This window comes from Hyperoodon ampullatus (assembly GCF_949752795.1).
Source record: "Hyperoodon ampullatus genome assembly, chromosome: X".
NCBI classification, from domain to species: domain Eukaryota; kingdom Metazoa; phylum Chordata; class Mammalia; order Artiodactyla; family Ziphiidae; genus Hyperoodon; species Hyperoodon ampullatus.
Genome location: NC_136913.1, coordinates 6,919,163 through 6,946,509, shown reverse-complemented (window position 1 = coordinate 6,946,509; position 27,347 = coordinate 6,919,163). Strand labels below are relative to the sequence as shown.

At 51.0% G+C, this 27,347-nt stretch overlaps 1 protein-coding gene across 1 annotated transcript; it reads left to right on the top strand.

Annotated features, from left to right (window-relative positions):
* Window positions 1-26,020, top strand: GPR143 (G protein-coupled receptor 143; the record flags this gene model as incomplete). Its single annotated transcript, XM_079727077.1, has 9 exons — window positions 1-268; window positions 3,424-3,533; window positions 4,724-4,818; window positions 11,023-11,115; window positions 13,575-13,684; window positions 15,241-15,349; window positions 16,977-17,094; window positions 18,344-18,587; window positions 25,603-26,020. 9 exons carry the CDS (start codon window positions 1-3, stop codon window positions 25,695-25,697), a joined length of 1,242 nt encoding a protein of 413 aa, XP_079583203.1. The 3' UTR covers window positions 25,698-26,020.
* Window positions 26,021-27,347: the final 1,327 nt, after the last annotated feature.

Sequence of the window (27,347 nt, the reverse complement as noted above, 5' to 3'; positions counted from 1 at the left end):
ATGGCCTCCCCGCGCCTGGGGACCTTCTGCTGCGCCACGCGGGACGCCGCCACGCAGCTGGTGCTGAGCTTCCAGCCGCGGGCCTTCCACGCGCTGTGCCTGGGCAGCGGCGCGCTCCACCTGGCGCTCGGCCTCCTGCGGCTGCTGCCCGGGCGCCGGCCCGCGGGCCCCGGGCTCCCCTCGGCCTCCCCGCCGGCCACGGCCCGCGCCCCGGCCTCCGCCCGCATCCTGCGCGCCGCCGCCGCCTGCGACCTGCTCGGCTGCCTGGGTGAGGGCGCGCCCGCGGGTGGGGACCCGTCCGCGCGCGGTTGAGGGCGCGCGGCCCGCAGGTCGCTCCCGGCCGGGGGCGTGGATGAGCGCGCGCGGCCCCCGCCTGGGACCTGGTCGCCGCGCGGGTAAGGACGCCCGGCCCACGGGTGGGAGGGCCGAGCCGGAGGCGGCTCCCCAGGGGCCGGACTGGACGACCGGGGGACTCTGCGATACAAGATGGTTGGTAAAAGTTCCTTCGGGGGACCGTGTTTTTTTTGTTTTTTTTTAAACAGTTTGATGTATTTGTTATTGCACTTACTAGGGAAACTTTAGACGGTGCTGTGAAGGAAAACCCAGAAAATACAATGCATCCCTAATTGTACCACTAGTGAGAGACTAACAGTTAATATTTCGTGCGCGTGCGCGCGCGCACACACACACACACACACACACACACACACACACACACACAAAAGCGTTTCCAAAATGATTTAGCAGAATCAGGAAGAAACCCATATATATATATGTTATATATATATGTGTTTTATATATATATAACAATTTTATTTACTTACTTGTTTATTTATCTATTTAACTTTGGGTTTTATACCACAGGTGGGCAAACTTGCAGCCTCTGGGCCACATCCTGCCTGCTGCCTCTTATCTATGGCCCAGGAACTAAGAAAGTTTTTACATTTTAAAGTGTTTTTAGAAAAATCTAAAGAAGAAGACTGTTTCTGACACGTGAATATTCCATGAAATGTAAATGTCAGCGTCCGTACGTGGAGTCTTATGGGGATACAGCCATGCCCTGCACTTGTGCATTGTTTGGGGGGCATCTTAGCCCTACAAGGGCAGAAGTGAGTGCTGAACAGAGAAACTATGGCCCATAGAGCCTAAGATATCTTCTCTCTGGCCCTTTACAGAGACTTTGCTGAGCCCTGCTTTCAACTCTAGCATGGCCCATTTTACAAACCTCTATGCTAGATATTGCCAAGCATTTTAACTTTTTTATTTTGGAAAATTTTTAACATATGCAAATGTAGAGAGATTGTATAATGAACTCCCTGTACCCATCACCTAGCTTCATCTATACCCCATCCCCGTATCCCACTCTCCACTGGATTAGTTTGAAGCAGATTCCAGAATTTATATCATTTCACCCACACAAATCTCAATATATAGCTGTAGAAGATGAGAATTTTTAAAAATCATATATATCACACAGATATCATTATCACCCCAAAATAATGAAAACCAGTTCCTTAATATCACTGGTGTATGTTCAGGTGTCTCATAAATGCTATTTTACAATTGGTTTGTTCGAATCAGGATCCAGATACTGTTCATGTTTTGTAATTGGCTGACAGGTGCTGGCATTTTGGAATTGTATTTTTCAGTCATGTTTGCTCTTGAAGGAAAGGCTGCTGGTGGTATTTGAAGTGCCTTCCACCGCTCTGCCGTGAGGGGGTGGCAGCAGCTTCTGGGGCACCTTGAGTGCTTCTCTGGGCACAGGTGGCTGTGTGTCCCATGGCCTGGTTCTCCTGTTCCTGGTTGTGTGATTGGAGACACTCAAGAATCTTGGCTTCAGATAAATGCTATGGAACCTCTAGTCACTTTCTTAGACTCGAGGAGTAAGACAGGAAGCTATAGCGATAAAATCAATTTGGTGCAGGACAATAAAATAAAAAATTGGTTTTCTTCCTGATTCTGCTAAAGCATTTTGGAAAAGCATCTTAATAATAATCTAGTTTCTGTAACTTGAATATCTGAAAATAGAGCTGCACCCAAACATCTTTTGAGGGTCAGCAAAATAATATTTGTATATCCTTTGGCCTTTAGAAGGAAGGTGCATGACATTGCGGGCAAATGAGCAGAGGCAGGTGTCAGGGGAAGGCTTGGTGACCAGACCTCCTCACTGAAAAATAAGAAATACAGATGCCTGTCTCACGGGGTGGTTTTTTTCCCCCCGTTTTTTTTTTTAATATCTTTTTTTTTTTTTTTTTTGGCCACACCATGCAGCTTGCAGGATCTCAGTTCCCTGACCAGGGATTGAACCCAGGGCACGGCAGTGAAAGCACAGAATCCTAACCACTAGACCACCAGAGAACTCCCTCCCCAGTTTTACTGAGACATAATTGACATATAGCACTATATAAGTTTATGGTGTACAGCATAATAACTTACATTTATCATGAAATGATTACCACAAGTTTAGTTTAGGAAATATCCATCACCTCATATAGATACAAAAAAAAAAGTGTTTATCGAGCTAAAAGCAGAGCTCTGTACTGAAAACGGCAAAGCACTATGTGGAAGCAAAGCATTATTTTTGTTATCTGTGCTTAAGAATGAGAAGCTATATCTTAGGCTTTTAGTGTTCATAGTCCCCCTTTAGTGGTATATGACACAGTGTATATTCGGTAGCATGTGACACAGTGTGTATTTCTGTATGTGAAATACACACACTAGTGTGTAACTCTGTACTGCTCACAGGTCCCCTTGAGCAGTGTGTCACATAGTGAATGCTTAAACAAAGGCTATCTATCGAATTACTTAACAAAGAACCCTAATATATGCCTTAGGTGTGTATACTGTGTTGAGGAGAATTAGATATTTGGGTCAAATAGCAAGGAAAACTCACAAATAATAAATGTCAAAAGCAGATTATCAAGAACTCATTTGTGAAAATCTTAAATGTATTTTTTTTAAAGAATGAAAGAACTATCTTTTTAAACTTCAGAATGTGCTTTTTCAATCATTCTTTTTTATGTGAGGACTAGTTAACTCGGACACTAAAAATATAACCAAGAAATATAAATTGTTATTCACATAATCACTTCTGGGTGCCAAATAAACAAACAGACAGCGTTAGGGACAGCACTGTGGCTAATGGCGGTTGAAGGTGAAATCAAAGTGCCTGGGATTGCTCCACTACCATAATAATTATTTTCTGAGTCTTATTTTTTTCTCTGTTTCTCTGCACACACCAGCGTGTGTTTCTTTCCTCCCTGTCTCCCTCACATCTTTCTCTTTCCCGTCCTATCTGTCTGTCTGTCTGCCTATCTATCCATCCATCCATCCATCCGTCCATCCATCATTTTTACAGAGTCAACAGTCACCTTTAGATTTGCATTAGGAGCAGATACAAAGCATGACCTGCTTCTCCCTTAGGCATCACAGTCCGGTCTACGGTGTGGTTAGGGTTCCCGAGTTTCGTGGACGACATCTCAGCCGTGAACGGGACAGACGTGTGGCCCGTCGCCTTCTGCATGGGGAGTGCAGTAAGTGGACCTCCCCTGGTCTCTCCCTTCCCTCCCCTTTGCCCCGCTTCGTTACGCTGTGCCCTCAAAGTGTGGTCGCATCCCTCCCGCCAGCCCACTGTTAACTTTTAGAAATGCACATGCTCAGGGGCTTCCCTGGTGGCGCAGTGGTTGAGAGTCCGCCTGCCGATGCAGAGGACACGGGTTCGTGCCTCGCTCCGGGAAGATCCCACGTGCCGCGGAGCGGCTGGGCCCGTGAGCCATGGCCGCTGAGCCTGCGCGTCCGGAGCCTGTGCTCCGCAACGCGAGAGGCTACAACAGTGAGAGGCCCGCGTACCGCAAAAACAAAAAAACAAACAAACAAAAGAAATGCACATGCTCAGAGCCCTCACCCCACTGACCAGGGACCCTGGGGTGCGGGCCATCTGTGATTTAACAAACCCTCCAGGGGCCTCTGACCCACACTCCAGTTTTAGAACCACTGTGCTAGTCTGTTCCCCATCCCCACCCTTAAACGCACATTCAATCCTTACCTTAGATCCAGCCACAATCAAAACCAGCTGGCCAAAAAAAAGAAAAAAAAAGTTATCGATTTAATGGATGTATTTACTTAACAAAATATATATTTAAATATAGCAATTTGTTCATCCATATTGCTCTGTCTGCCAAGTTAACCCTCCAGTGAATGACCTCAAAGGACACGGATGCCCTGTTGACCCCGCCATCTGTGCCACAACTGTCAGCGTCTCTCCCTTCCTCCCCTCTGTTGCTTCCCAGCTGCATCCCGATGGAGCCTCGTCTTCGTCTATAGATCTCGTGCTGCTTCTAACGTACGGAGCCCCCCCACCCCCCCGCCTTCCTTCTACTGGGAAGCTCCTTCCTGCTCATCCTCCTTGGTCCTCAGCCAAAGGGCTTCTCGTTCAAAGACCTTCACGCCAGGCCAAGCTGTACACCGGAGCCCTTTATCTCCCTGACCACAAGCGTAGCACAAGGCAGGGCTCGCTGGACCCGGTGCAGCGGAGCACACAGAGCAGCAAGGCACACGCCCGTCCCAGGCCACATCCCAGCCTGGGTTTCCAAGCCTCTCCGGAGGGCTTTCATGTGCTGCCCCGTGACGTCAGAGGAAGCGGGCGTCTGCCAGCTCATTTCACGGACGGGGCAGTCTGGAACCCATGTCCGGGAGCTTTGATGCCGGCTTTTCCCGATGACAGATGTGGATCCAGCTGCTGTACAGCGCCTGCTTCTGGTGGCTGTTTTGCTATGCGGTCGATGCCTACCTGGTGGTCCGGAGATCGGCGGGACTGAGGTATTCAGAGCAAGCCAGCTGGCTCTTGCCCTAGTTTGTTGCCTGAGGGAAGGTTGGAGACACCGCTGAGCGCTCCATCTCTGTACGGCAGACACAGCTGATCAGAACCTTTCAGCTGACCCCTCCACCGAGAAACATCGGTGCCAGCTCATTTTTATAAAAGGCTGAAGGCACAATCGAAATATCGAGGATTTCTCCGGGTGCCCCCTACCAAGAAAAAAAATGAGGATTTTAAAACCCTGAAAACAGTATTTCAGTAAATTAAATATTTGGAACAGGACAAAGACTTAAAAAAAAAAAAGAATTGGCATGAAAGTAAAAAATTCTGATGGTGTCTAAAGGTTTAGGAAAAAAGTTCTTAGATGTATGTATTCATACAGGATGCTAAATACGGAGCCCAAGAGTTCTGGAGCTGCCAGGGGCTGCCTGGGAGGAACCCAGGAAGGGTTAGTGCCTTGGTCCTGGTGGGTTCAAGTTCCTGCCCCGTCACTCACTAGCTGTGTGACTGTCGGCAAGTTGCTGAACCTCTCTGGACTTCCGTTTTCTCAGCTGCAAAACAGTACCCACCTCAGGAGGTTCCTGGGAACAGTAAATGTGATAGTACCCGTGGATGGTTATGGATGGAGCCTGGCACGTAGCAGGCGCTCCGTAACTGGGAGCTGGGGTTGGAGCTGGGATGTGCGCGTTATGGAGGAGAAAGAAACCCAGAGAACCTATGTGCCAAAGAGAAGCAGGAAGGCACGGCGGGTGTCCTGGTCTCCTGGCTCCAGGCCCAGGAAGGATGGGTCCCCGACCAAGTTCGTGGTCCACATCCATTAGGTCCCCTTTGCATGGAGCCCTTGTTTGCTTTTTTTCTTTTCAAATAGCTTTATAAAGTTCATCTGTTTAAGTGTATAAAATCCATTGTTTGTGAGCATATTCACAGAACTGTGCAACCATAACCATTATTTGGTTTTATGATGTGTTATTCATCCCCCAGATCTCTGTACTGGTTACTAGTCATTCCCCATCCTTCCCTCTCCCGCAGCTCCTGGTAACTTCACATCTACTGTCTGTCTCTCGATTTGCCTGTTCTGGACAGTTTCTGTAAACGGAGTCATACAATATGTGGCGTTTTGTATCTGGCTGGTTAAACTTGGCCTGTTATTTTCAAGATTTATCCATATTGTGGCACGTATCAGTATTTCATTCCTGTGCGTGGCTGAATAATATTCCATTGTTTCGCTACCTGCATTTTACCCGTTGATCAGTCCCTGGACTTTTAGGTTGTTTCCATCATTTTGACTGTTACGAGTAAGGCTGCAATGAATATTTGTATGCAGGTGTTTGTGTGGACATATGTTTTCACCATATACTTATGGGTATACACCTTGGACTGGAATTCCTGGGTCATATAGTAACTTTGTGTAACCTTATAAGGCACTGCTGAACTGCTTTCCAAAGACTCTGTACCATTTTACCTTTGCGCCAGCAATGTTGAATGGTTCCAGTTTGTCCGCATCCTTGATAACAACACTTGCTTTCTGTGTATTTGTTTGGTTTTTTGAGATTGTAGCCATCCTACTGCGTGTGAAGTGGCATCTCATTGTGGTTTTGATTTCCCTGATGAGTAATGATGTTTAGCATCTTCTCATGTGCTTATTGGCCATTTGTGTACTTTCTTTGGAGAAATATCTCTTCGCTTCCTTTTTCCAGTTTTTAATTGGGCTGTTTGTCTTTTTTATTATTGAGTTATAGGAGTACTTTATATATTCTGGATACGAGTACCTCATTAGATATATGATTGATTGACAAATATCTTCTCTCATTCAGCAGGTTGTCTTTTCACTTACTTGATGGTATCTTTTGAAGCATAAAAGTTTTTAATTTTGATGAAATCCAGTTTTTGTGGTTTTTTTCCTCTTATTTCTTGTGCTTTTGCTGTCACCTAAGAAACCATTGCCTAACCTGAGGTCACAAGGATTTATACCTTTGTTTCCTTCTAAGAGTTTTATAGTTTGAACAATGTGACTTAGATCTTTGAATTAATTTTTGTGTGGATAGGTCCACCTTTATTCTTTTGTAGGTGGATATCCAGTTGCCCCAGCACCACTGGTGGAATAAATTCACTTTTAAAACCAACGTGAGTAACCAAATAAAGACCATATTAAGGCTATAGACTACACTGGGCAATCTTAGTGAATCGCCACTCTAAAATCCTTGGTATTCCTTACGTATATCACATCATCATTCACTTTGTCTCTCTGGCCTGAAATTTAGTACTCTCTTCATTTTTGGGTTTCTTTCTTCTACCTTTTTGCCTTAGTTCCCAAGCTCTTACACATCTGTACAAAACCGAGGGATACTTGGTTGTGAAAATTCTGTAGGGAAGATAGTTAAGGTTCAAGGCTGCCAACCAGGTATATCAGTGAGAATTAGTTTTGGCTACATAAAATACATAAAACAATAGTGACTTAAGATAGGAATTTCTCTTTCACGCTAAAAGAGGCCAGAGGTAGGCAATCTAGGGCTCTTATGATGGAAATCAGGGACCCAAGCTCCTTCTCTGTTTCTGCTCCACCATTCTATTATGTGACTTCCATCCTCAAGGTCTCATGGCCCAGTACGGCTGCTGGAGCTCCAGCCATCACATCAGCATTCCAGAAAACAGGAAGGAGGTAGGGGGCCATGCAAAAGGGGCCTGTTGTCCCCTGAGCCAGATCCCTTTAAGCAGGGAGCTGTTTTATGCAGGCCTGTTGTGCATGGGAGTTTTACACAACAATAACATTTTCGTGTTACTGGCCAGAACTTAGTTTTCTGTCCACACTTAACTGTAAGAGGAGGTAGGAAATATAGTTGATTATCCAAGCGCGCTGCTGCTCTGCCTGACATCCAGGTTCTGTTGCTGAGGAAAAAAAGGGAGAATGATTTTGGGTAGGCAGTGAGCAGCATGAGGAGACCTTGTCCCTGAAGCTGAGTGCAAGTGGGATGGTTCCCTCACTCAGTTCGGGAGGGATTGGAGCTATGACACAGTTAGAGGCCTCATAGGCCACCAGTCAGTTGTGGAGATGAGAGGAACCTTGCAGCACCGAACAGAAGCTAGAAGAGTATGTCTCCTGCTGTCATAGGAAATGCACCTCCACCCGTGAGGGACTGGAGTTGGACAGGGCTGTGTGACAGCTCTCTGGACCCGGAGGACAGACAGAGCCCTCAGAAGCCAGGACAGGCAATCGGAAGCCCTCCTCACACCCCGGCGGGTGTTTGGAATTCATCTTGGAGCTTGGCGTTAGGATAGGCAGAAGTCTACGGACGTGCAGGGACTAGAGGATGCCAGGCTTCCAAGGACCCGCCCATCAAACAGGAGGCCACCCTCCAGGGATGCCACACATCCAGATGCCTCCCAAGGGCAGGGTTCCAGGCTAGGAACACCGTCGGCAGTGAAGTGGGCTCTCCCATCAAAAAGGAGCGGGCACACAGCAGAGAAATAAGACGGGTGCCCTCTAGCCACGGAGACCCAGCCCCGACCTCGTCCCTAGCAGAAGTCCCGCTTCCCAGGGTGAGGTCTCTGAGGGGCCAGCCCTGGGGGGTTTAGAGCCAGAGCTGAGCGTGTGAATCGCCAGCTTGTTTTCAGAGCCGAGGGCGGAGTGGATTCTGCAGGTGGCAATGAAGAACCTGCAGCTGGTGGAGAGGGGTCCCGAGGAATTCCCAGGCAGGGGGCCAGACTTCTCCGGTGTGGCTGGATTAAACTCCACATTCCCTTCTAGATCCTTCCAGCATTTAGCTGTTTCCTTTGGTGCCGAAGAATTTTCCCTAAGCAATGTCATTAAGGCAGATTGAAAGTTAGCATGTAAACTGCCTCTTGGGCTCCAGGTGCGGGAGACGCACGTTTTAACCATGCCGGCTGGCACCTGAGATCCCGGGAGAAGCTCTGCTTGCCCTAAGGAAAGGGGAGTGTGAGAGCAAGGAGGGTCTGGGGGGGGCCTTCGCGTGCCTGCACGTGAAAACCGGCTTGCCGTCAGAAAAAGGGACGAGGGCCTTCAGCCGGGGCTGCTCCGGATCGATCCACCACGGCCACATGGGTGTGGCTTTCTGGCTGTATCGGTTATTCATGTGGCTGCGGCCTGGGTCCCGCGGCCCGGCTCTGACTTCCTCCCCTCGTGGGCGTTTGGGGCCGGGGGGAACCGAGGGCCGGGCTCTGGGGAGCGCGAGCTGGCCTCGCCCTCCCACCCAGGAGATGACCCCAGCGGCTCCCTGCAGCCCAGACTTGGTGTCTGGAACGCAGATGCCACCCTGCCACAGCCTGGCCCCTGCGCAAAGATGCTCCTTAGTTTCCTGAGTGTCCTGCAAAGCCCGTGACTTCTGGGCAGGACAGACCCCCACGCGCTCCCAAAGCCGGTCGGGCAGGGAAGGGCTGCTCCAGAACCAGCAGTGCCAGGGGAGGCCAAGGTGCAGCCGCGTCCGCGTGGCCGCCCGGTGGGCCGGCTGTGCAGCGTTTCCTCCCTGAAGCATGCCTGCCCTCTTCTGGGCCATCTCTCTTCCCTCCTGTCTCCTTGTAGAAGGGTGTCCTTCACTGCATCCCTGACCACGCCCTTTGTCCCCACGGCGGGTCTGCAGGGTTAGAGTCCTGATGGGCCAGGGGCTGCCCTCTCTGCCAGCCATCTGGCAGAGGGTTTTCTGTGTTTTTTTAAAAATTTATTTATTTTTGGCAGCGTTGGGTCTTTGTTGCTGCGCGCGGGCTTTCTCTAGTTGCGGCGAGCGGGGGCTACTCTTCGTTGCGGTGCGCGGGCTTCTCATTGCGGTGGCTTCTCTTGTGGCGGAGCTCGGGCTCTAGGCGCATGGGCTTCAGGAGTTGTGGCACGTGGGCTCAGTAGTTGTGGCACACAGGCTGAGTTGCTCCGCGGCATGTGGAATCTTCCCGGACCAAGGCTCGAACCCGTGTCCCCTGCATTGGCAGGTGGATTCTTAACCACTCCGCCACCAGGGAAGCCCCATCTGGCAGAGTTTTGAGTAACAGTGGGCACCTCTGAGGGAGCAGCCCCGGGCCCCGTCCCGTTGCACAGAAGAGGCAAACGAAGGCTGTCTTGGAAGAGCGAGGTAGCTCTGCACGGGCTGAGGTGGTCCATCGTCCTGACCCCACCTGCAAGGCTGGCTGCCTCGAATCTCTCAGGGGGGACAGGGTGGGGTGCGTGGGAGTACAGAGATGAAGGATGGAGATGGTAACGATGAGAGAATTTGAACGATGCAGGGAATGGGGGGCAGGGGGACAAGATAGGAAACCTCCCCGCTGTCCTGGAACGTCGAATAACCACCCATTTCTTAGAGACCTCCTTCTTGGTTTGGACTGAGCATTAAGACGCTTGCATATTAGGTATGGAGGTGACTTCAGAAAGGACAGAGGCCAGGAGCTGCTTGCCTACTGGGGGAGCCAGGCACTTAGGAGGAATTCTGAGGTACCCGTGCCTCACTCCTCTCAGTCTTTTATTTATTTAGTTAGTTAGTTAGTTGCTTGCGCCAGGTCTTAGTTGTGGCAGGCAGGCTCCTTAGTTGCGGTCACCTGCTCCTGAGTCGTGGCATGCACGCTCCTTAGTTGCAGCAGGCGGGCTCCTTAGGTGCGGCATGCAGGCTCCTTAGTTGTGGCATGCAAACTCTTAGTTGCAGCATGCATGTGGGATCTAGTTCCCCGACCAGGGATCGAACCCGGGCCCTCTGCAGTGGGAGCGTGGAGTTTTAACCACTGTGCCACCACGGAAGTCCCCTCCTCTCAATCTTGAAAGCCTTAGGTTGAGGGAAAGAAGCCAGATGCAAAAGGCCACGTCGTGTATGGCTCCCCTTAGATGAAACGTCCAGAATAGGCAAATCCGTAGAGACAGATGGTAGATGAGTGGTTGCCGGGGTTGGGGGCACAAGCATGACGGGGAAAGACCACCGAATGGGTCCGGGTTTCCTTTTGGGGGGATGAACATGTTTTGGAACTGGACAGAGGTGGTGCTTGCAGGGCATTGTAGATGTCCTAAATGCCGCTGAGTTGCTCATTTTAAAATGGTGAGTTTGATGTTATATGAATTTCACCTCCATCAGAGGAAAAATAAAAACCTCACAGGCAACATCAGGCAGCTGTTTGCCGAGGGTTTGCTGTGTGTGCGTCTTCCTGCCGCTCGCGGAGCTCGGGGCTTGGTCAGTGCTGGACCTCAGGCGTGGCCGCCTCTCTGCCACTTCCTCCCCCAGCACCATCCTGCTCTACCACATGATGGCCTGGGGCCTGGCCGCACTGCTGTGCGTAGAGGGAGCATTCATGCTGTACTACCCGTCCGTGGCCAGGTAAGCCGGGGCTCCCCGCAAGCCTGCTCCCCCGATGCCTGGACCCCCACCCGCCTCTCTTGCAGGAGACGCCCGGGCGCTGACCCCGAGCGGGCGGGCAGGCCATCGTCCTGGATCTGTGCAGCTGAGAGCACAGTGGCTGGCACCTTGAGTTAGCATCCCTCCCTCTCTCCCTGTCTCGTGCGTGTGGGTCGGCGTTGTGCGCGGTGTGGATGCAGAGTGGGGGCACGGCTCCCCCGTACCAGCCTGTGTGCCAGCCTCCAGGCCTCTCCCCCTCCAGACGGACGCAGCCTTCCCCTGCCCACTGTTTATTTTTCATGCTTCAAACCAGCTTCCCCTGGGCGAGCAGGTGAGTTGAACATCCCAAGAATGAGTTGGAGATGGCTGGAAGACACACAGGGTCGCTCGCTCTTGACGAGCTTATTTTAAGCCTCTGCTGTCTGCACTTTCTCACCTCTCTCTATCCTGTGCTGTTCTCAACACAGACACTGGGCGATGTGGCCTCTGAAATTGTCTCAGGCATTTCTTCAAGTTTAAAACCCCATCAGTGCAACCATTTGTAAAGCCTCGAGGTCCCTCCAAGGATATATACTCTAATTTTCAATGGAAAGCTGAAAAACAGAGGTTGGACATTGTCTCTTTGTCTGTGATTTCAAGGCGGTGTACGCCCAGGATCAGCACAGCGCAGCCCTCAGGACAGATCCGGCCCTCTGCCTGCTCTTGTAAATAAAGTTTTATTCGCACACAGCCGTGCCCATTTGTGTATGTATGGTCTATGGCCGCTTTACACATTAGAGCTGAGTAGTTTTGACAGAGGCTATGAGGGTTCTGAAGGCTAAAATACTGACTAGCTGCTCTTTTACAGAAAAAGTCTGCTGACCTGTGGTGTAGACCGTTTCTGCCCCCCTTCTTTTTCGCTTTCTTGTAGCCACTCACTCAGATGTCTCCACGTTGGTGTTGCTTTGTGGACAGTGACTCCTCCCAGGCCTCTGTGTCGATCACTCCAAACAGCCCACTCTCCCCAGGAACCCTAAAAGGACAAATACACAGTTAGCAGCTGTTACAGAGGGATGCGCTTCATTGGAAAGGGAGTTTTTTATCTCTGGCCTCCACCTGTGAGATCCTGGGGACACTGCGTCTGAGTGCGAGGGAGCCACTGCTGCAGGGCACTCAGGAGCGCCAAGGTGCCCCGCGGCCTCCACGAGGCCGCCCCCCTGAAGCATCTCCCTCCTTCCTCATATCCATCCTCGGAGCCCACGACGACCCAGAGCCCTTGGCGCTTGGCAGGCTCCCAGCCTCTCTCATTGGTTCCTTGCGTTCGGGCATCCGAATCTCACCTCTTCCTCCTCTTGTTTCCCTTTCTGCCCTCAAGCCCTTCCAGACCAGTTTAACTTTCACAGCTGAAGAGGAAAGCCTCTGTTAAAAAGAAGGTAGCAACACAACACTGTAAGTCAACCATACTCCAATAAAATACGGCTTTCAGGGTAAAAAACAAAACACGCAAACAAAAAAAAAGAAGGCACCATCCTCAGGTGGTATTTTCATCCTTAAGGCAACAAAGACGGGCACTGCGTTTTTCTTACCTGTTTTCATGCATTTTCAGCCACTTTCGCCTCTGGTGTGAGCACGTCATCCATATGAAAACGAGAGTGCTAGGATTTTTATCATTCCACGTTCCGTGGCCACAGGACCTGTTCCCTCCTCTGCTTTTCCACCCCGTCCGGGGTTGGGCCTGGGCAACATCCCCTTTGCTTTGGATTCTCTCTTCCTCTTGGCCATTTTCCTCTACACTGTGTGTTTGTTCACTGATAGCCCCGACCTTGGTCACATACCTGTGTGTGGCACTCCACCGTGTCCTGTGGTGACGGATGATTCTCAAGACCCGTCAGTAGAAATCCTGGTCCTTCTCCCTGAAAAGAACCACTGAAACGATTATCTGTCACCATGAGAACAGATAATCCTGTGCAGTGTGAGGCTTGGGTATTTTGAGTTGGTCGAGAACAGAGCTTGGATCTTATGCGTGATGTCAGCCAGGCTTAGCACATACGTAGTAAGTGCTGAAAACCCAGCTGGTTCATAGAACGCCTTTGCCTTGCTTGAAAGACAAGTAGGGGGAGACCCACTTGTTTGAGAGACCCAGTGGGGGAGTTCGGGACGGGGGGGAATCCACCACCCCAGGGAGCCTTTTCCACTCTTCACCCTTTCCCAGCAGGGAACTTGAAAAGCTCCCTGATTTACGAGACAAACAGAGCCATGATGGATCCTTCGTCTTCTGTGATTTATCGCTTGTCCGCAGACGTGAGATATGAGTCAGGTTTCCTTCGGGCAGAGTCAGGAGTCGATCTGTGTGTTTCCCTCTTCGATCTGGTCCTCTTAGCTCGACGTCCAGATAAGTCGGCGTATCTCAGGCAAAGCCCCGTTTTTTCTTTTCCGAGCATGACCCGGCTTTCCTCCCTCAGGTGTGAGAGGGGCCTGGAGCACGCCGTCCCCCACTACGTCACCACGTACCTGCCCCTGCTGCTCGTCCTCGTGGCCAACCCCATCCTCTTCCGAAAGACAGTGACTGCAGGTAAAGCACAGGGAAGTGCTCTGGGGGTGAGGCCACGGCTACGGCCCCGGGCCCCGGGCTCTGATCATCATCTAGGACCACGGACCTCATCTGTCATCCTCCAGAGAGGAGCAGAATACAGCTGGGGAAACGGAGGGGGTTAATAAACGGGAGGGAGCGAGCCTGCTCAGTTATGGGCTGTACGAGTCCTTGGCCAACGTCTGCTAGCTCAAAGCCGGGACCGGGGGGCTTTTCACTTCTGTCTGGGCTCATGCTGAGTCTGCCACTGGCGTGCCCCAGAGGACCCGAGTGGCCTTGGAAAACTGCGGAGGGGAGACGGGAGCAGGAAAGGGTAGCCGAGGGGAAGGGACGGACGTGGACTGAGCCGTCCCGGGAGCCTGGGCCCTCCCGTGATGTGTGGGCCTGTGTCTTCTCCCACTTGGGCAGTAAACAGGAAGGAGAGCACAGGAAGTGAGTCAAATGCATCAGGAAGAACTGGGTGAGAGGGATCTTGTGAGTCAGCAGAATGCACTGGACTGACCTCCGGGCCAAGCCTGGGGACCTGCATTCCAGCCCCCATCCCATCCTCAAGGAAACGTGCCCTGGGGCAAGTCTCCAGGCCCCTCATGCCGCCCTGTGGGTCCCTCACGAGCAGAATGAGAAGAAAGAAACACACCTGAACAGAAAGGTCACTGGATGATCAGCTGCGGGTTGTAGAACTTTAACCGAAGTGACGTGCTTTACCACTAGGGAGGGAAAAATCACTGCAGCTCTTTGCATCTCTCTTTGCACACCTGCACTTAAAACTAGTGTGCTGTACACCTGAAACTAACACAACATTGTAAATCAACTGTACGCCAATAAAAATTAAAGACAAAAAACCCCTCCCCCCAAAAAACTAGTCTATTAAATATAGCTTTTTTTAAACAAAATTGCATTAAAAAATAGTGATTTGATTACATCAAACAAATGAAAATGACTTATAGAAAAAAGACTGGAAAGAAATACACTAAGATGCTAACAATGCTTGTCTCTGGGTGAACTATGGGTTATCAATTCTTTTCTAAACTTTTTTATATTTTCGAACTTGTCTACAAGGATAAATGTCAAATCTTTCAACATTTTAAAATAGCGAGCACGCATCATTTTTATAGTAAAAAATATAAACTGTAAACAACTGTAGTTCCCGAACTAGTAAAATCCAGATAAACTCCAGAGTGTAGTTAATAGCACTGTACCAGTGTTGATTTCTTCATGGTGACCAATGTGACTATGGTTGTGTAAGATGTTAACTCCGGGGACAGCTGGGTGTAGGTATACGGGAACTCTCGGTACTGTCTTTGCAAATCTTGTGTAAATCTAAAGTGATTTCGTAGTAAACGTTTAAAAACTCTATATTGCCGTGAGTCTCCGAGAAGTCCCACGTGGAGGTGGTGAAGAAAGCACGGGCAGGGTCTTGCTGGGCTTCACGCTCTCCTGGCTGTGCTTCTGAGCTCCCATCTGCTTTACGGCCCTTGCTTTGCACGCGGGAAACGTAAATAATGAAATGACGTGCTGTCCCCCTCTGCTCTTCACAGTGGCCTCTTTTCTAAAAGGAAGTCAAGGAGTTTACACGGAGAACGAGAGGCGGATGGGAGACGTGATCAAGACCCGATTTTTCAAAATCATGCTGGTTTTCATTATTTGGTAACCTTTCTTCTTTTTTTTAAAACTGTCGCTGGGAAGGGAAATGCAAACCGCCTGTCATTTGCTTTTCCAAGTGTGACCTGAAAGTTCCAAAGGGAAGCGTCTTTGGAGAGGAAATTTTTGACACTTGTGCTATAGGAGCCTTTGGAGGAAATGCTTGCGAGACAGGAAGGCAAGTCTACCCTCCGTGAACTTCTGGAAGGATATTCACATCTACTCAAACTGTATAAAAAGCCCTAAGAACGAAAAGTCCCGAGTTTAGTTTTGATGCATCCCAACCATATGCCTCCGGAGTTTTGCCCCATCGCTGGGGTTAGCATTCAAATCAAGGGCCTTCTAAATCCACCCATTTGCAGCAGTCTTTTTTTTTTTTTTTGACGTGCAGCATGTGGGATCTTAGTTCCCCGACCAGGGATCGAACCTGCACGTCCTGTCGTGGAAGCGTGGAGTCCTAACCACTGGACCACCAGGGAAGTCCTTGCATCAGTCTTGACACCAGGATTCCTGTATCTGACAAGATACAAGGGCAAGGACCCATCTTTAGTGTTATGACTCGCCGCTCAGGCAAGAAGCGTAGAGAGTGGGGCTTCCCCGGCGGTCCAGTGGTTAGCACGCCACGCTTCCACGGCAGGGAACACGGGTTCCATCCCTGGTTGGGGAAGTAAGATCCCACACGCTGCGTGGCACGGCCAAAAAAATAAAAAAAATTAAAAAAAAAAGAAGGGTAGAGAGCAATCTTCCTGTCCACCCACCCCCCATTCCCTCCACCCCCCACCCCAACCCCCTCCACAGGTGTCCTGCCCCAGCGTTGCAAGTGGGTGTGCTGGGCACAGACCTGTAACCAATGCAAACTCGACTGGAATCAGGAAACACTTCGCTGTGGTGAAGCAATGCTTCGCAAGACAGAGCACGCCTTTGTGGTGTTAATAATTGATGTGATGTGAGCATGTTTGTTTGGACAGTCTCCTACGAGAGACGAGAGACGTACATCAGCTCCCTTAAAACTACACCGAGCCTGTGGTTTCAAACGTCACCTGCCTGCCAACAATAACCTCAAAAAATTCAGACATAAAATGTCAAGATTTGTTGTGGTCTCCATCAAAACATGAGCTTACTCTTCAGAGGAAGGGTGAACTCTGGGTTATTTCACATGTGCTAGAACCTTCCACCTGATGTGGTGTTGAGTGCGACCATCAGAAGGATCTGCTGGTCTCTGCTTTGGGCTCGGCGGGGGGGCAGGTCTTACGTCAGATGCTTGGTGTGCCGCGTCCTCCCTGCTGCTAAGCAGGCACTGCCCCCGCCCCAGGACCTCTAGGTCTCGGGAGGCATGGTCCCTGACCCCCAGCGTTAAAAATGAATTATGGGGCCTTCCCTGGTGGCGCAGTGGTAGAGAGTCCGCCTGCTGGTGCAGTGGACGCGGGTTCGTGCCCCGGTCCGGGAGGATCCCACATGCCGCGGAGCGGCTGGGCCCCTGAGCCATGGCCCCTGAGCCTGTGCGTCCGGAGCCTGTGCTCCGCAGCGGGAGGGGCCGCGACAGTGAGAGGACTGTGTACCGCAAAAAAAAAAAAGAATTATGTCACATGTTCTCTTCACCTGTGGGCCCTGTGGGCCATTTTCCTTCTAACAGTTGGGTGTCGAATATCATCAATGAAAGCCTTTTATTCTATCTTGAAATGCAACCGGATATCAATGGAGGCTCTTTGAAACAGGTCAGAAATGCAGCCGAGACCACGTGGTTCATGATGGTAGGTCCATCTTAATTTAAAATGTTCTTCCTAAAGAAAAAAAAAAACAGAAGGGATAAAACCACTCAGAAGTATGATCTATATGTTATTTAAATATGCAGGGAGTTGAATAGGTTCCTGGGATGCTTACATCTGGCCTTGGTCCACGAGCTAGCTATTTTCATTGTGTTGGGATCATTATTAAACGGATATGACTCTGGTAAATCAACTTGGCAAGTGAATCAAACCTTTCAGGCAGATTTAAAATATCAGGGAAAAAAACAAAACAAAACAAAACAGTGTATCCCAGTAACTTTTAATATATACATCTTGTGCCTGAAAAAAATAAATAAATAAATAAAATAAAATATCAGGGAATTTCTCTTGAAGAAATGTTTCAGACTGAAAAAACCATAGGGATGTAGGTATTGCCTATAACATTATCCGTAATTATAAAGCATCATAGATAACCCACATTGTTTTAAACAAAAGGGAACGGTTAAGTTAATGATGGTCTTTGATCTTGAGGAATGTTAAGCCGATGTTGAAGGTGACAATGTAAAAAAAGGACAATTGTGAAATCTAGTGTTAAGTGAAAAATGCAAGATCTAAAAATTATACTGATTTCAACTACCTAGTAACACGTGTATGAAAAAATATTGCCGAGAAATACATAAAATCCTAATAAGGTGGGAAGCGTATGGGTCGTTTCCCTCCATGTTTTCTTTATATTGCATTTGCAAATACAAAAATCCATACACGAGCTGTTGGTGGAGAGATGCACGGTGCCCTACACAGCATTAAAATTCATGTTGCTTCAGAGTCGGGGGAAAGCTGATGCAGGAGGATAAGACCAGCATTAGCTGCCTCCACCCCTGCCTGTGCTCTGGTCACGTGCAGGGACCACACGTAAGCAGTTTCCTAGACTGACTGTTAGGCTCAGGTGCCTTTGTGCAGTCACATCCTGCCAGGGGCGCGAGCACGGCCACGGGCCAGAGGTGAGACAGCCCTGCCGGGCCGTCCAGGGCCTTCCCTCTCCCGCCTCCTCCCTGGTCTGACTCAGCTTCCTCTCCCCACCCCACCTCCTGGGTCTTCAGGCACCTTTGAGGGCCCAGCACCTCCAGCCAATCTGTCTCGCCCTACACCAGCCAGTGGGGCAGGTTGCAGTGAGGCCAGCCCAGCGGGCCCCGAGTCACCCTGGGAGCACCCAGCGCTCTGATTCCCACCGCCTCACCCTGACTCACCCCTGTCTCTCTGTTCTCCCTGCCAGGGGATACTGAATCCAGCCCAAGGGTTCCTGTTGTCCCTGGCCTTCTATGGCTGGACAGGCTGGCGCCCAGCTTTTCGGGGTCCCAGGAAGGAGATCCAGTGGGAATCGATGAGCACCTCGGCCGCCGAGCGGGGTTCCCCGTCCCCGAGGGGCTCCCGTGAGCCCCGGGAAAGCCCCGCTGCCGGGAAGGAGGTGCGGGCCGGCGAGCACACTTCCGACGAGGCCTTGAGCCTGCTGTCTGAAGGTAAGAGCCCCTCCGCCAAGGCCGGCAGATGGTGGGGCCCCTGGCTCCCCTGGAAACGCTTGATAAACGGCCACGTGGCTGGTGCATAGCATTTCTATCCTGATGTCCGGAACCTGCTTCAAGGCGAGAGTGGAAAGTGCCAGCGTTAGGCCTGCATTGCATCATCCACCTCTCCTTTTACTATGACGGTGGGACCTTTCCTCTAGGTATTAAGCACCGTAGCCTTGTAATCGTTATAACTGGCTCCACCTTGGGCTGGATGGCTTTTTGCATGTGAGATAAACGGCCCCTTCAAAGCCGTCGCGAACGTTTGCTGTAAGACAATGAATGGTACAGCCTGACCTCTGTAGCTTTTAGTTGCAGCTTGGTTTGTCCACCTCATTCGGGGACATTTAAGACAACACGCTGCTCGTCCAGTGCTGGCTCTTCCGATCTGTCCTTTTCATTTCAAGACTCTAGCACTGTGGTCCTCAAATTGGTCCTCTTTTTAAACTCCTGTTTAATCTGACTTGGGGTTATGTCTATTAACCCAGCCGACAAGGAGGAAGAAAGTTCAAGACCCAAATAACGTTTCTCTAAAGGTTGCTATCTACTAAACTACTACATACATTTTATATTTATATATTCATGAATACTATTTATATAAATAAATAAATCTATTATATGTGCTTTTCATTAAACATACTGTAACCTTATAATTTATCATTTGCTCCGTATTCTGAATTTACTATTACAAAAAGCTCATTTATAGTCTAATCAAGATGGGTCATGAGAGAGAATAGTCACTAGACCTATGATGCTTATTCCGAACTAAATCTCAGGGACTGTCATGGTTATGATAACTGATTAACTTTACCGTCCCTGGTCTATGCAGATCTTTATTCCCTTGAAAGATTCTTCTTGAGCAGACATTTTGCTGTGAGCATTGAGTCACAAGGCTGGGAATTCTTTACGAGCAGACACATGTTTGCAGCACCTCCTCTGGGGGTCAGGGGGTCGATTCCCACAAATGCTGCTTGGGGAGGAGGCCACCCCACGCCCTCCTTCTGTTCCCATTGAGGCCCTGAAGCCCCTCCCTCTTCGCACTTTATTACACTGGGGCTGGTTGAAAACGCTTTTAACCGGAATGCATCACTCTGCAGCCCATGTATCATCTTGTACTCATGCTGACCACTGCACGTGGTAAGGGCCCAATAGTCGTTTGTAATAATTATGTTAAATTACACATGTTTGATGGGACATTAGTTCTAAAAGGCCTAAGAGTAATTAACTGTAAGATGTAAAGACTTCTTAGACATAAGATTTAAAGAATTCTTAGTAACATAAGAGTTGGGGTACTACGTCAAATATATCTCAAAAGAGCTGGGGAAAAAAAAGAGTTGAGATCTTCTTAACCGTTTTTTTTTAGTAAGACTTTATAATGAGCAAGCACTTTCTTTGAATAAAAGCAACATTTGTCAAGCTTGTTAGAGGCAAGGTGACATATGGTCTAAGTATAAGGAATGGACTTGCTACGCAGGAGCCACGATGATAACCTCCAGGGAGGGCTCGTGGCTTCTGGGCGCAGGACCGTCCATCTTGGCCTCCTCCAAGTGAGCTGTGGACCAGCCCTTCCTGCAAATCTCACTTAGTATTTCTTGACCTCTAATAGGGTGCTAACGACACTGATTTTCATAAGATTAAACAGATCTTTGTGCTGTGTGCTTAAATAGTGCTGGGACACAGAGGGCATTCCATAAATGCTAACTCTAGTAAGCATACATAAACCCCATTACATATTCATAACCTGAGCGGAGACATGGAGCAAATGTTGGCGAGAAATAGAATGAAAGAGTCCATGAAAATTTCCAATCTGCGTTTAAAGTAGGAAGGCAGAGCGATCTGGGCTAACGACATGGATACGTGTCAGGAAACAAGCCCAGGGCAGAATGGTCCCCAGGCAGGAGACTCCTGTTCTTATACCACAGGCTGTACACGCTGCTGCCAGAACCCTCAGGAAACGGCAGCCTTCTGTCTACAGTGGTAATCTTGGAAATGAGATACGGCTGGCTTGGTCTTGGGCCGTTTCCTTTCTCCTCCTTCCCAGCCCCTTTGCTTTTAGTCTCTTTAGTAAAGGCAGGGAGCTACTCATGAGACAGAAAGTACTATTACATGTGGGAGAAAAGCCCAGAGATACAAACTCGAAGCAGTAAATACAGTTCGGCTTCTCCCTGTTTGCACTGGTTAAGATGAAGCTTCACTGGTTTATCATATCCTTAAGCCTCTGTCTACTACTTTAGGATTCACTTCGAGGCCAACAGGCTTACACTGAGCCTCCGACAGGAAGTATCTGACGTGGTGTCTGGCACTTACTAGGTACTTGACATAAGTCCACTGAGTTTGAACAGATATTCATCGAGCCTCTGCAATATGGTCAACAGTATTTTAGCTGAGGGGCGGGGCGGTGTGTGTGGATTGTGAGTGTCCCTGGCAAATATCATGTAGGAAACTTGCAAGTATCAGTTAAGTAAAGACAATACTATATTTCATTCTAAAAAGTCTGACGCGTTAAAGGAACACAGAAAAGGCAGGGCCTCCACTGGTGTTGGCGCATGGGTGAGGGTTTCCGGAGGAGGTGATGTGCAGACTGGGTCTTGCACCGCAGCCTGGAAAGGGAGAGGAGGAAGCCCGGAGGACACCCCGTGTGGAGACTTAGTGCAGAACATCTGTACGTCGTTCAGGGGTGGCCACAGCGTGGGATTTGTGGGAAGCTGGAGAGGCAGGTCGGGAACAGCTAACGAAGGGTTTTTACAGATTCTGCTAAGGAGTTTGCATTTTATCTAGTGGCCAGAGAGAGGCCAGTTAAGGTTTTTAAGTGGAGAGATGCACTCAGAGTTGCTTGTAGGACTAGCCTAGTGAATGGATGTGGGAGAGTTGATTGGACGATCACGCTTTGTGACCATGGCAACAGCTAACATTGAGGGGATCTGTGTGTAATTCTCTATGAAAACTTCGTTCAAAATCGCATCTTTACGAAGCATCAGAATTTCCCTTGGGACTGAAAGTCAAGAAAAAAGGGTACTTGTCACAAATAAGCAAAAACCTGGTTGGTTTTTATCTGGTGAGCACCAGAAAACCTTAAAATATTATTTCCTCTGTCCATGAGCTTTACGAAGCGTAGTGTCAGACCTCTGGCCCTACTTCAACAGGGACGCTTGTGCTCACAACGGGAAAGTTCAGGATCTGATGGATACTTTAACCTTATCATTGCCTTCAAAGGTTGGGGGGTGTATTTCTCGGAAGATCTGCTCCCCTAGCCTTCAACGTCACCCTGGACCCGGTTCCCCCAAGCCCTGCCCACCGGCAGGGGGGCACGCCTCTGGTGGCAGGGCGGGACGGCGGTGGAGGTGGGGGCGTGGTCCCAAAGGGGGCGTGTCTTAGGCAGAGGCCTGGCGGGGAGGGGCGTTGAGGAGAACAGGCCTTCCCTTGCTGTGGCAGAGGGGCGTGGCCACAGGGATAGGGGTGTGGCTGTGGACAAGATGGACCGCAGGGTGTAAAGGATTGCGTCAGTGGGGTAGGGCCGAGACGCGGGGCGTGTGGGGAGACGAGGAAGGCTGTCGTCAGAAGAGAGCACGTGTAGTGTGTCCACAGGTGGGAAGCTTGTGGCCTGTGCAGAGCACAGTGGATGGAAGTGAGGGGCCGTAACTGTACGTCTCTCTCCCCGTGTCTTTCCCACACTTCCCTGTCTCCCTCACAACACCCCCGTTCCTGCGCCGTCCCCTCTTACCCACAATTGCCCTTTCCCTCCCCCGCTCCCTTGTGGTTCCCACAATTCTCCATCCTCTCCCACAACCCCTTGCTTTTCTCACAGTTCTGTGTTTCCCCCACAGCCCCTATTGCTCCCACAATCCTCTTCCCACAATTTCCCCTTTTCCGCCACAATTCTGGCTTCTTCAGGGTTTCTCACAAATCTGTTGTCTCTACAGTTCCTTTTGCCACCGCATCCCACCGCTCCCCAAGTTCTTTTTCTCGCAGATTTCTGTTCTCCAGCCTGATTCCTTCTCTCTGACAACGGCCCGTCATCTCCCACGGTTCTCCCTCCCGCGGTGCCTCTCTTCCACACGGCCAGTCTCTCCCACAACACTCTTCTCCCCATCACTCTCTGTTCTGCCTGGCAATTCCGTATCTCCCCCACCCCGACCAGGTTTCTGCCGTTTCCCACAGGACTTTCTCCCCGCATTGCGTCTCTCCCACATCTCTTTACCCTCCATCACAGCTTCACACCTCCCCAAATTCCCTGTTCTCCCCCACGCTTCCCCGTTACCGTCCCCGTTTCTCCGTTCTCTCATACACCTCATTGTCTGTGATTCTCTCTGCCGTCACTAGCCCCTCCACGTAACACCAGGGGGCGCCATGGGTTGTGTTTGCCAGGGGAGTGTGGGAGGGAACACACCCCAGGGCCTCCAGCTCTGTCGGGCTGGCTGGACCCAATTCGACACCTTGATGGGGACGCAGGCCCAGGGGTTGTGCGCCCTCTGTGGCTCATGCAACTGACCACCTGGCTGGGATTTCTGATCTCGGGCCTCGAGGTTTGAAGGGATCCAGGAGCAACAGCTGAGGGCACCGGAGGCACCCAACATGCCTTCCCAACTGTTAGGTCCGCGTGGAGCCCGGAAGTTCTCGAGAACCTGCCTGGGCTTGCAAGGCTCCCTGACGGGACTTGCTAGGAAGGCGCTCGGCCCCTGGGCGCTGGGAGGTCGCTGGCAGCCGCGTTTCCCGCACGCACACTCAGATGTGCACACGCACCGAGAGAGAATTAGTCCCTCACCCCCACCATGGCCTCTTTGGATTTGCTTCTCAGAGACTTTAAGACCACACGCGAAAACCCATGGAAAGGCAGGCCTGCCGGAAAGCCCACGCTGCAAGCACCCGGCCAACTCGGCGCAGGCGGGCCTGGGGACCAGGGGCGCGGGGCGTGTGTGTGTGTGTGCGCGTGTGTGTGCTTCTGTGTTCAGCGGCGGCACTGGCGTCTGACACTCAGGGTTGTCGTGACACAAAGGGGTCTCCTCCGTGGAGCCCCGGGGGACGGGGAAGGAAGCAGGAACTCTGGAAAAGGGGGCAGAATATGTCCCCAAGTGTCAGGTCACGGGCCAGATCTTGATCCCGAGCCCCCGTGTGACGCTCCAACCCAGAGGCTTTTCGAAAAGACCACAGAAATCGCACACAAGTTCCCACGAGCCCAGGACGCGCTCATGAACGGCGAGCGACGCCGGAGAACCGAGCCTTCCCCGCTCCCACCTGCCCCGAGGGCGGCGCGGCCTCTACTCGGAGCCGGCTTCGGGCCCAGAGCGGCGATGCTGGCCCTTCCCCCGTCCTCTGAATTCCTTTCCCACCTCTTGGTGGGCTCTTCCCTCCGACCTGTGTTCTCCCGGACTCGCCTCGGGGCCGCCCTGGGAGGAGCTGCGCGCCTCTCGCAGCGCAGGCCGCTGTGGGGTTTGGGTGGTGGTGGGGACGGTGGTGTGTCGGCCACGCAGCGGACCCCGCGCTTGCTTCCTCTTGGGTAATATCGTCACCTGTTCCTGTAGCTCCGGCTTCCCCAGGCATTTCCAAGCCCACAGTGCTGACGGCCTCTCCTTTTTCCCCCGAAGTGTCCTCTAAACTCTGCATGTGGCTCTTCTTACCGCGGGCTTGCTCTTGCCGGTGTTTATACGTTAGTCTCCATGAGTGCTCTGAGGTGCCTGTGCCGTGTCCCACGGATGTCAAGGCGGTGACCCCACGGTATTTAGACATTCAATGTTAGTTTATCGTGCCGGGGGCCTGTTGAGGGACTGCAGATACTGTGGTGACTAAGGTAGACAAATGCGCTGTCCACTGAGACTCTCCATATGATTACATAATAATTATTATATCAGCATTTGTGAATGAAAGTCTCAAAGAACTGTACAATATTCAAGGCAGCGAGAAGTGCTGCAAAGAACACGTCAAGAGGGCAGGAGAGTGGTTTTAGATACGCGTCCCAGACACCTCCTTGAGGAGGAGGTAACATTTGAGTTGAGACCTGAATGCAGTGTGGGAGTGAGCCATGAGAAAATCTGGAGTGCTTTGCAGGCAAAAAAAAAGAGATGTGCAAAGGCCCTGGGGCAGCACTGAGCTTGGATGGAAGAGAAGCATGTGCCTGAAGGTTGTGAGTGAGCAGTGGGACATGAGGGGAGGAGGCTGCAGCCGTCAGCGGGGCCTCTCGGTGGAGGGAACTGGGATCTGGAGATGTTCCTGAAAGGCAGTCACCTGCCCCATGCACAGCTGAAAAGGCCACCCTTCTCTGCGTCTTCCTTCGCTGTATTCCTGACACACACACCCTAGAACCTGGCACCCAGCAGGCAGGCCTGGATATTTGTGCAGTGATATCCGTAGAAAGAACAATTCTGACATCTGTTGCAAAGATCTCCCACACCTTCTAAAGGAAGGCGTGTTGTTGGGATGGCTAAACAGACCTCCAGGATTATTCTTTTGGCTGGAGTGATGTTTGCTTTCACTCTACTGATTGTCACCTACGTCCCTCCTCTTAAGTTTTAGTAAGAGGAGTCCTTGGGGCACCTCGTGGAATTGAGAGCAGGTGGCTGGGCGACCCCGGAGCCCTGTTGCCCCCGAGTGGCCCCTGGGGCAGCTGTGCCCACCATCACCGCAGTGCACTGAGACCTCGGGCCCCTTAGACAGCGTGTCCCAGGGCTCCGAAACTCCCCCGGGTCAACAGTCTGTTTCCGTTTGGGCTGCAGCGTCCACAGGATTCGGCTGAGATGCGGTGAGCTGCCCAGCGGTGAGGTTTGCAGGAAGGGAGGCGGGGTGGACCTCCCTTCAGGGGGGTCACACATCAGCTGCCCAGAGGATTCTGTAGGACTTTTGTCCTTCGGAATGATTTAACCACATGTAGGTGAAAGCATCATGTAATTTTCTTTTTTAAATACAGACGGTTGTGAAGCTTGTGAAAGACCTTCTCGGGCACGGACACCATCACGTGACAGTCTTTTTTCCTCTCCAGGTTCTGACGCCAGCACAATTGAAATCCATGTTGCAAGTGTGTCCTGCAACGGAAAGGAGGCTGAATCTGTTCCAAAAGCCCAGGGAGACCTGTGAGAGGAGGAGACAGAGGTCCAGACCCGTCTTCCTCAGACTCCACGTGTCTCACCCCCTAGGACTGTGTTCTCGCCTGCAGTCAGCACACTGCAGGGTGTAGCATTCCCCCAAATCTCACCCCCATCACCACGTTAGTGTGTCCCCCGAGATCCTCTTTGAGGTAGGAGGGATGATCCGTGAGCCTGCGCTTGGGGACGGCAGGGGGACTCTTTGGAGATCAGACACTCTCCAGACTCTCCATCGACATTAGTTTTTCTGATCTGGCTGTAATGTAAATGCCAGATCCAGGTCCTTGGAAAAGTTAATAAACTAGCTGTGTCCGAGCTCCCAGCCTGACTTGGATTCTGTCTGAACAACACCTCCAGCGAATGCTCTTGAGTCAGATAGTGATGATGCCAAAAGGCCATGAGGCAGCAGGATCCACGGAGCACAGAGCAGCAGCTGCACAGCAAGCTCCTTATCCACCACTAGGGGGCAGCGGAGGACAGGCTTGGACCACCAGTTGAGCCCTCGGTCCCCACGTTGTGTTGAGCAATGATTGAGTCTAAGGAATCCTTAGGACCTGACTTATGCTCAGACATTGCCTACGTTTCCATCTTTCCATCAGTTGAAATATAGATTACATATATAAAGTATACATATATAATTATATAGAGAGCTGTCCTTTGATATCCATGAGAGATGTGTTCTAGGACCCGCACGGATTTCAAAATCCAGAGGCCCTCATCCTCATCCGCAGGGGTCCTGGTCCTCATCCGCGGGGGGGTCTTCCTTATCCGCAGGGGGTCTTCTGCATCCCCGGGAGCCGCGGGCTGGGGGATGGGCAGTGCAGACGGTCGGCTGTTCATAAAATTTGTATACTATAGATATTGAACGTATACATGTGCATATATATATATATATATCTGGGGGCAAAAATACTATGTATACTATTCACTGGCGATGCAAGCCACCTAGGTAAGTCTATCGAAAGGCAAGGCACCATTTCCTCAGGACACTGCAGTCAGCTCTGCCATGTGATCCTCGTATCAAGACTAGGACTCCATCCTGCTCTAGAAAAGCTCTCCAGGATGCTTCTGGATTTGTGCTTTTGGAGTCACATGGCCACAGATGGATTCAGAGCATCCTGTGACTGCGACCGTGGTACCCAGGGCTGCGTGCTCCTAAAGATGGACCTACATCCCAGCCACCTTGACCCAGAGTGCCCAGCAGGTGTGAAGGAGTTTGAACTTTCCTGGGTGTCATCCGCATCCTTAATCTCTGCATCGACATTCCGTCTGCCCGCAGCATCAGAAGCCCGTCCTCTCAGGACTCCCCATGCTGAATGAGGCACAGCCTCAACCCCACTCTAGAGCAAAGCTGCCAGCTGCTCACTTTCCCAGGCTCCCTCGCAGCTAGAGCAAGCTATGGGCCTGGCAGAAAATGATTCGTGTCCCAAGTCTAAGTTGGAAGCTGGTGCCCAAGGCAATGGGCCGTGCAGAAGCACTGCTGGAAAGGGGTCGGCAGCTGGTGCGTCTGCTTTGGAAGGCATCCGGGGTGTGCTTTCAGGGGCCGGCCCAGTGTCCAGTATCAAGGTGTGGGCAGCTCCCACCGCTGTGTCTGTGCCCGGTGTTATGTGTATGGGCCCGATCCTGCAGCTGAACACGGCCC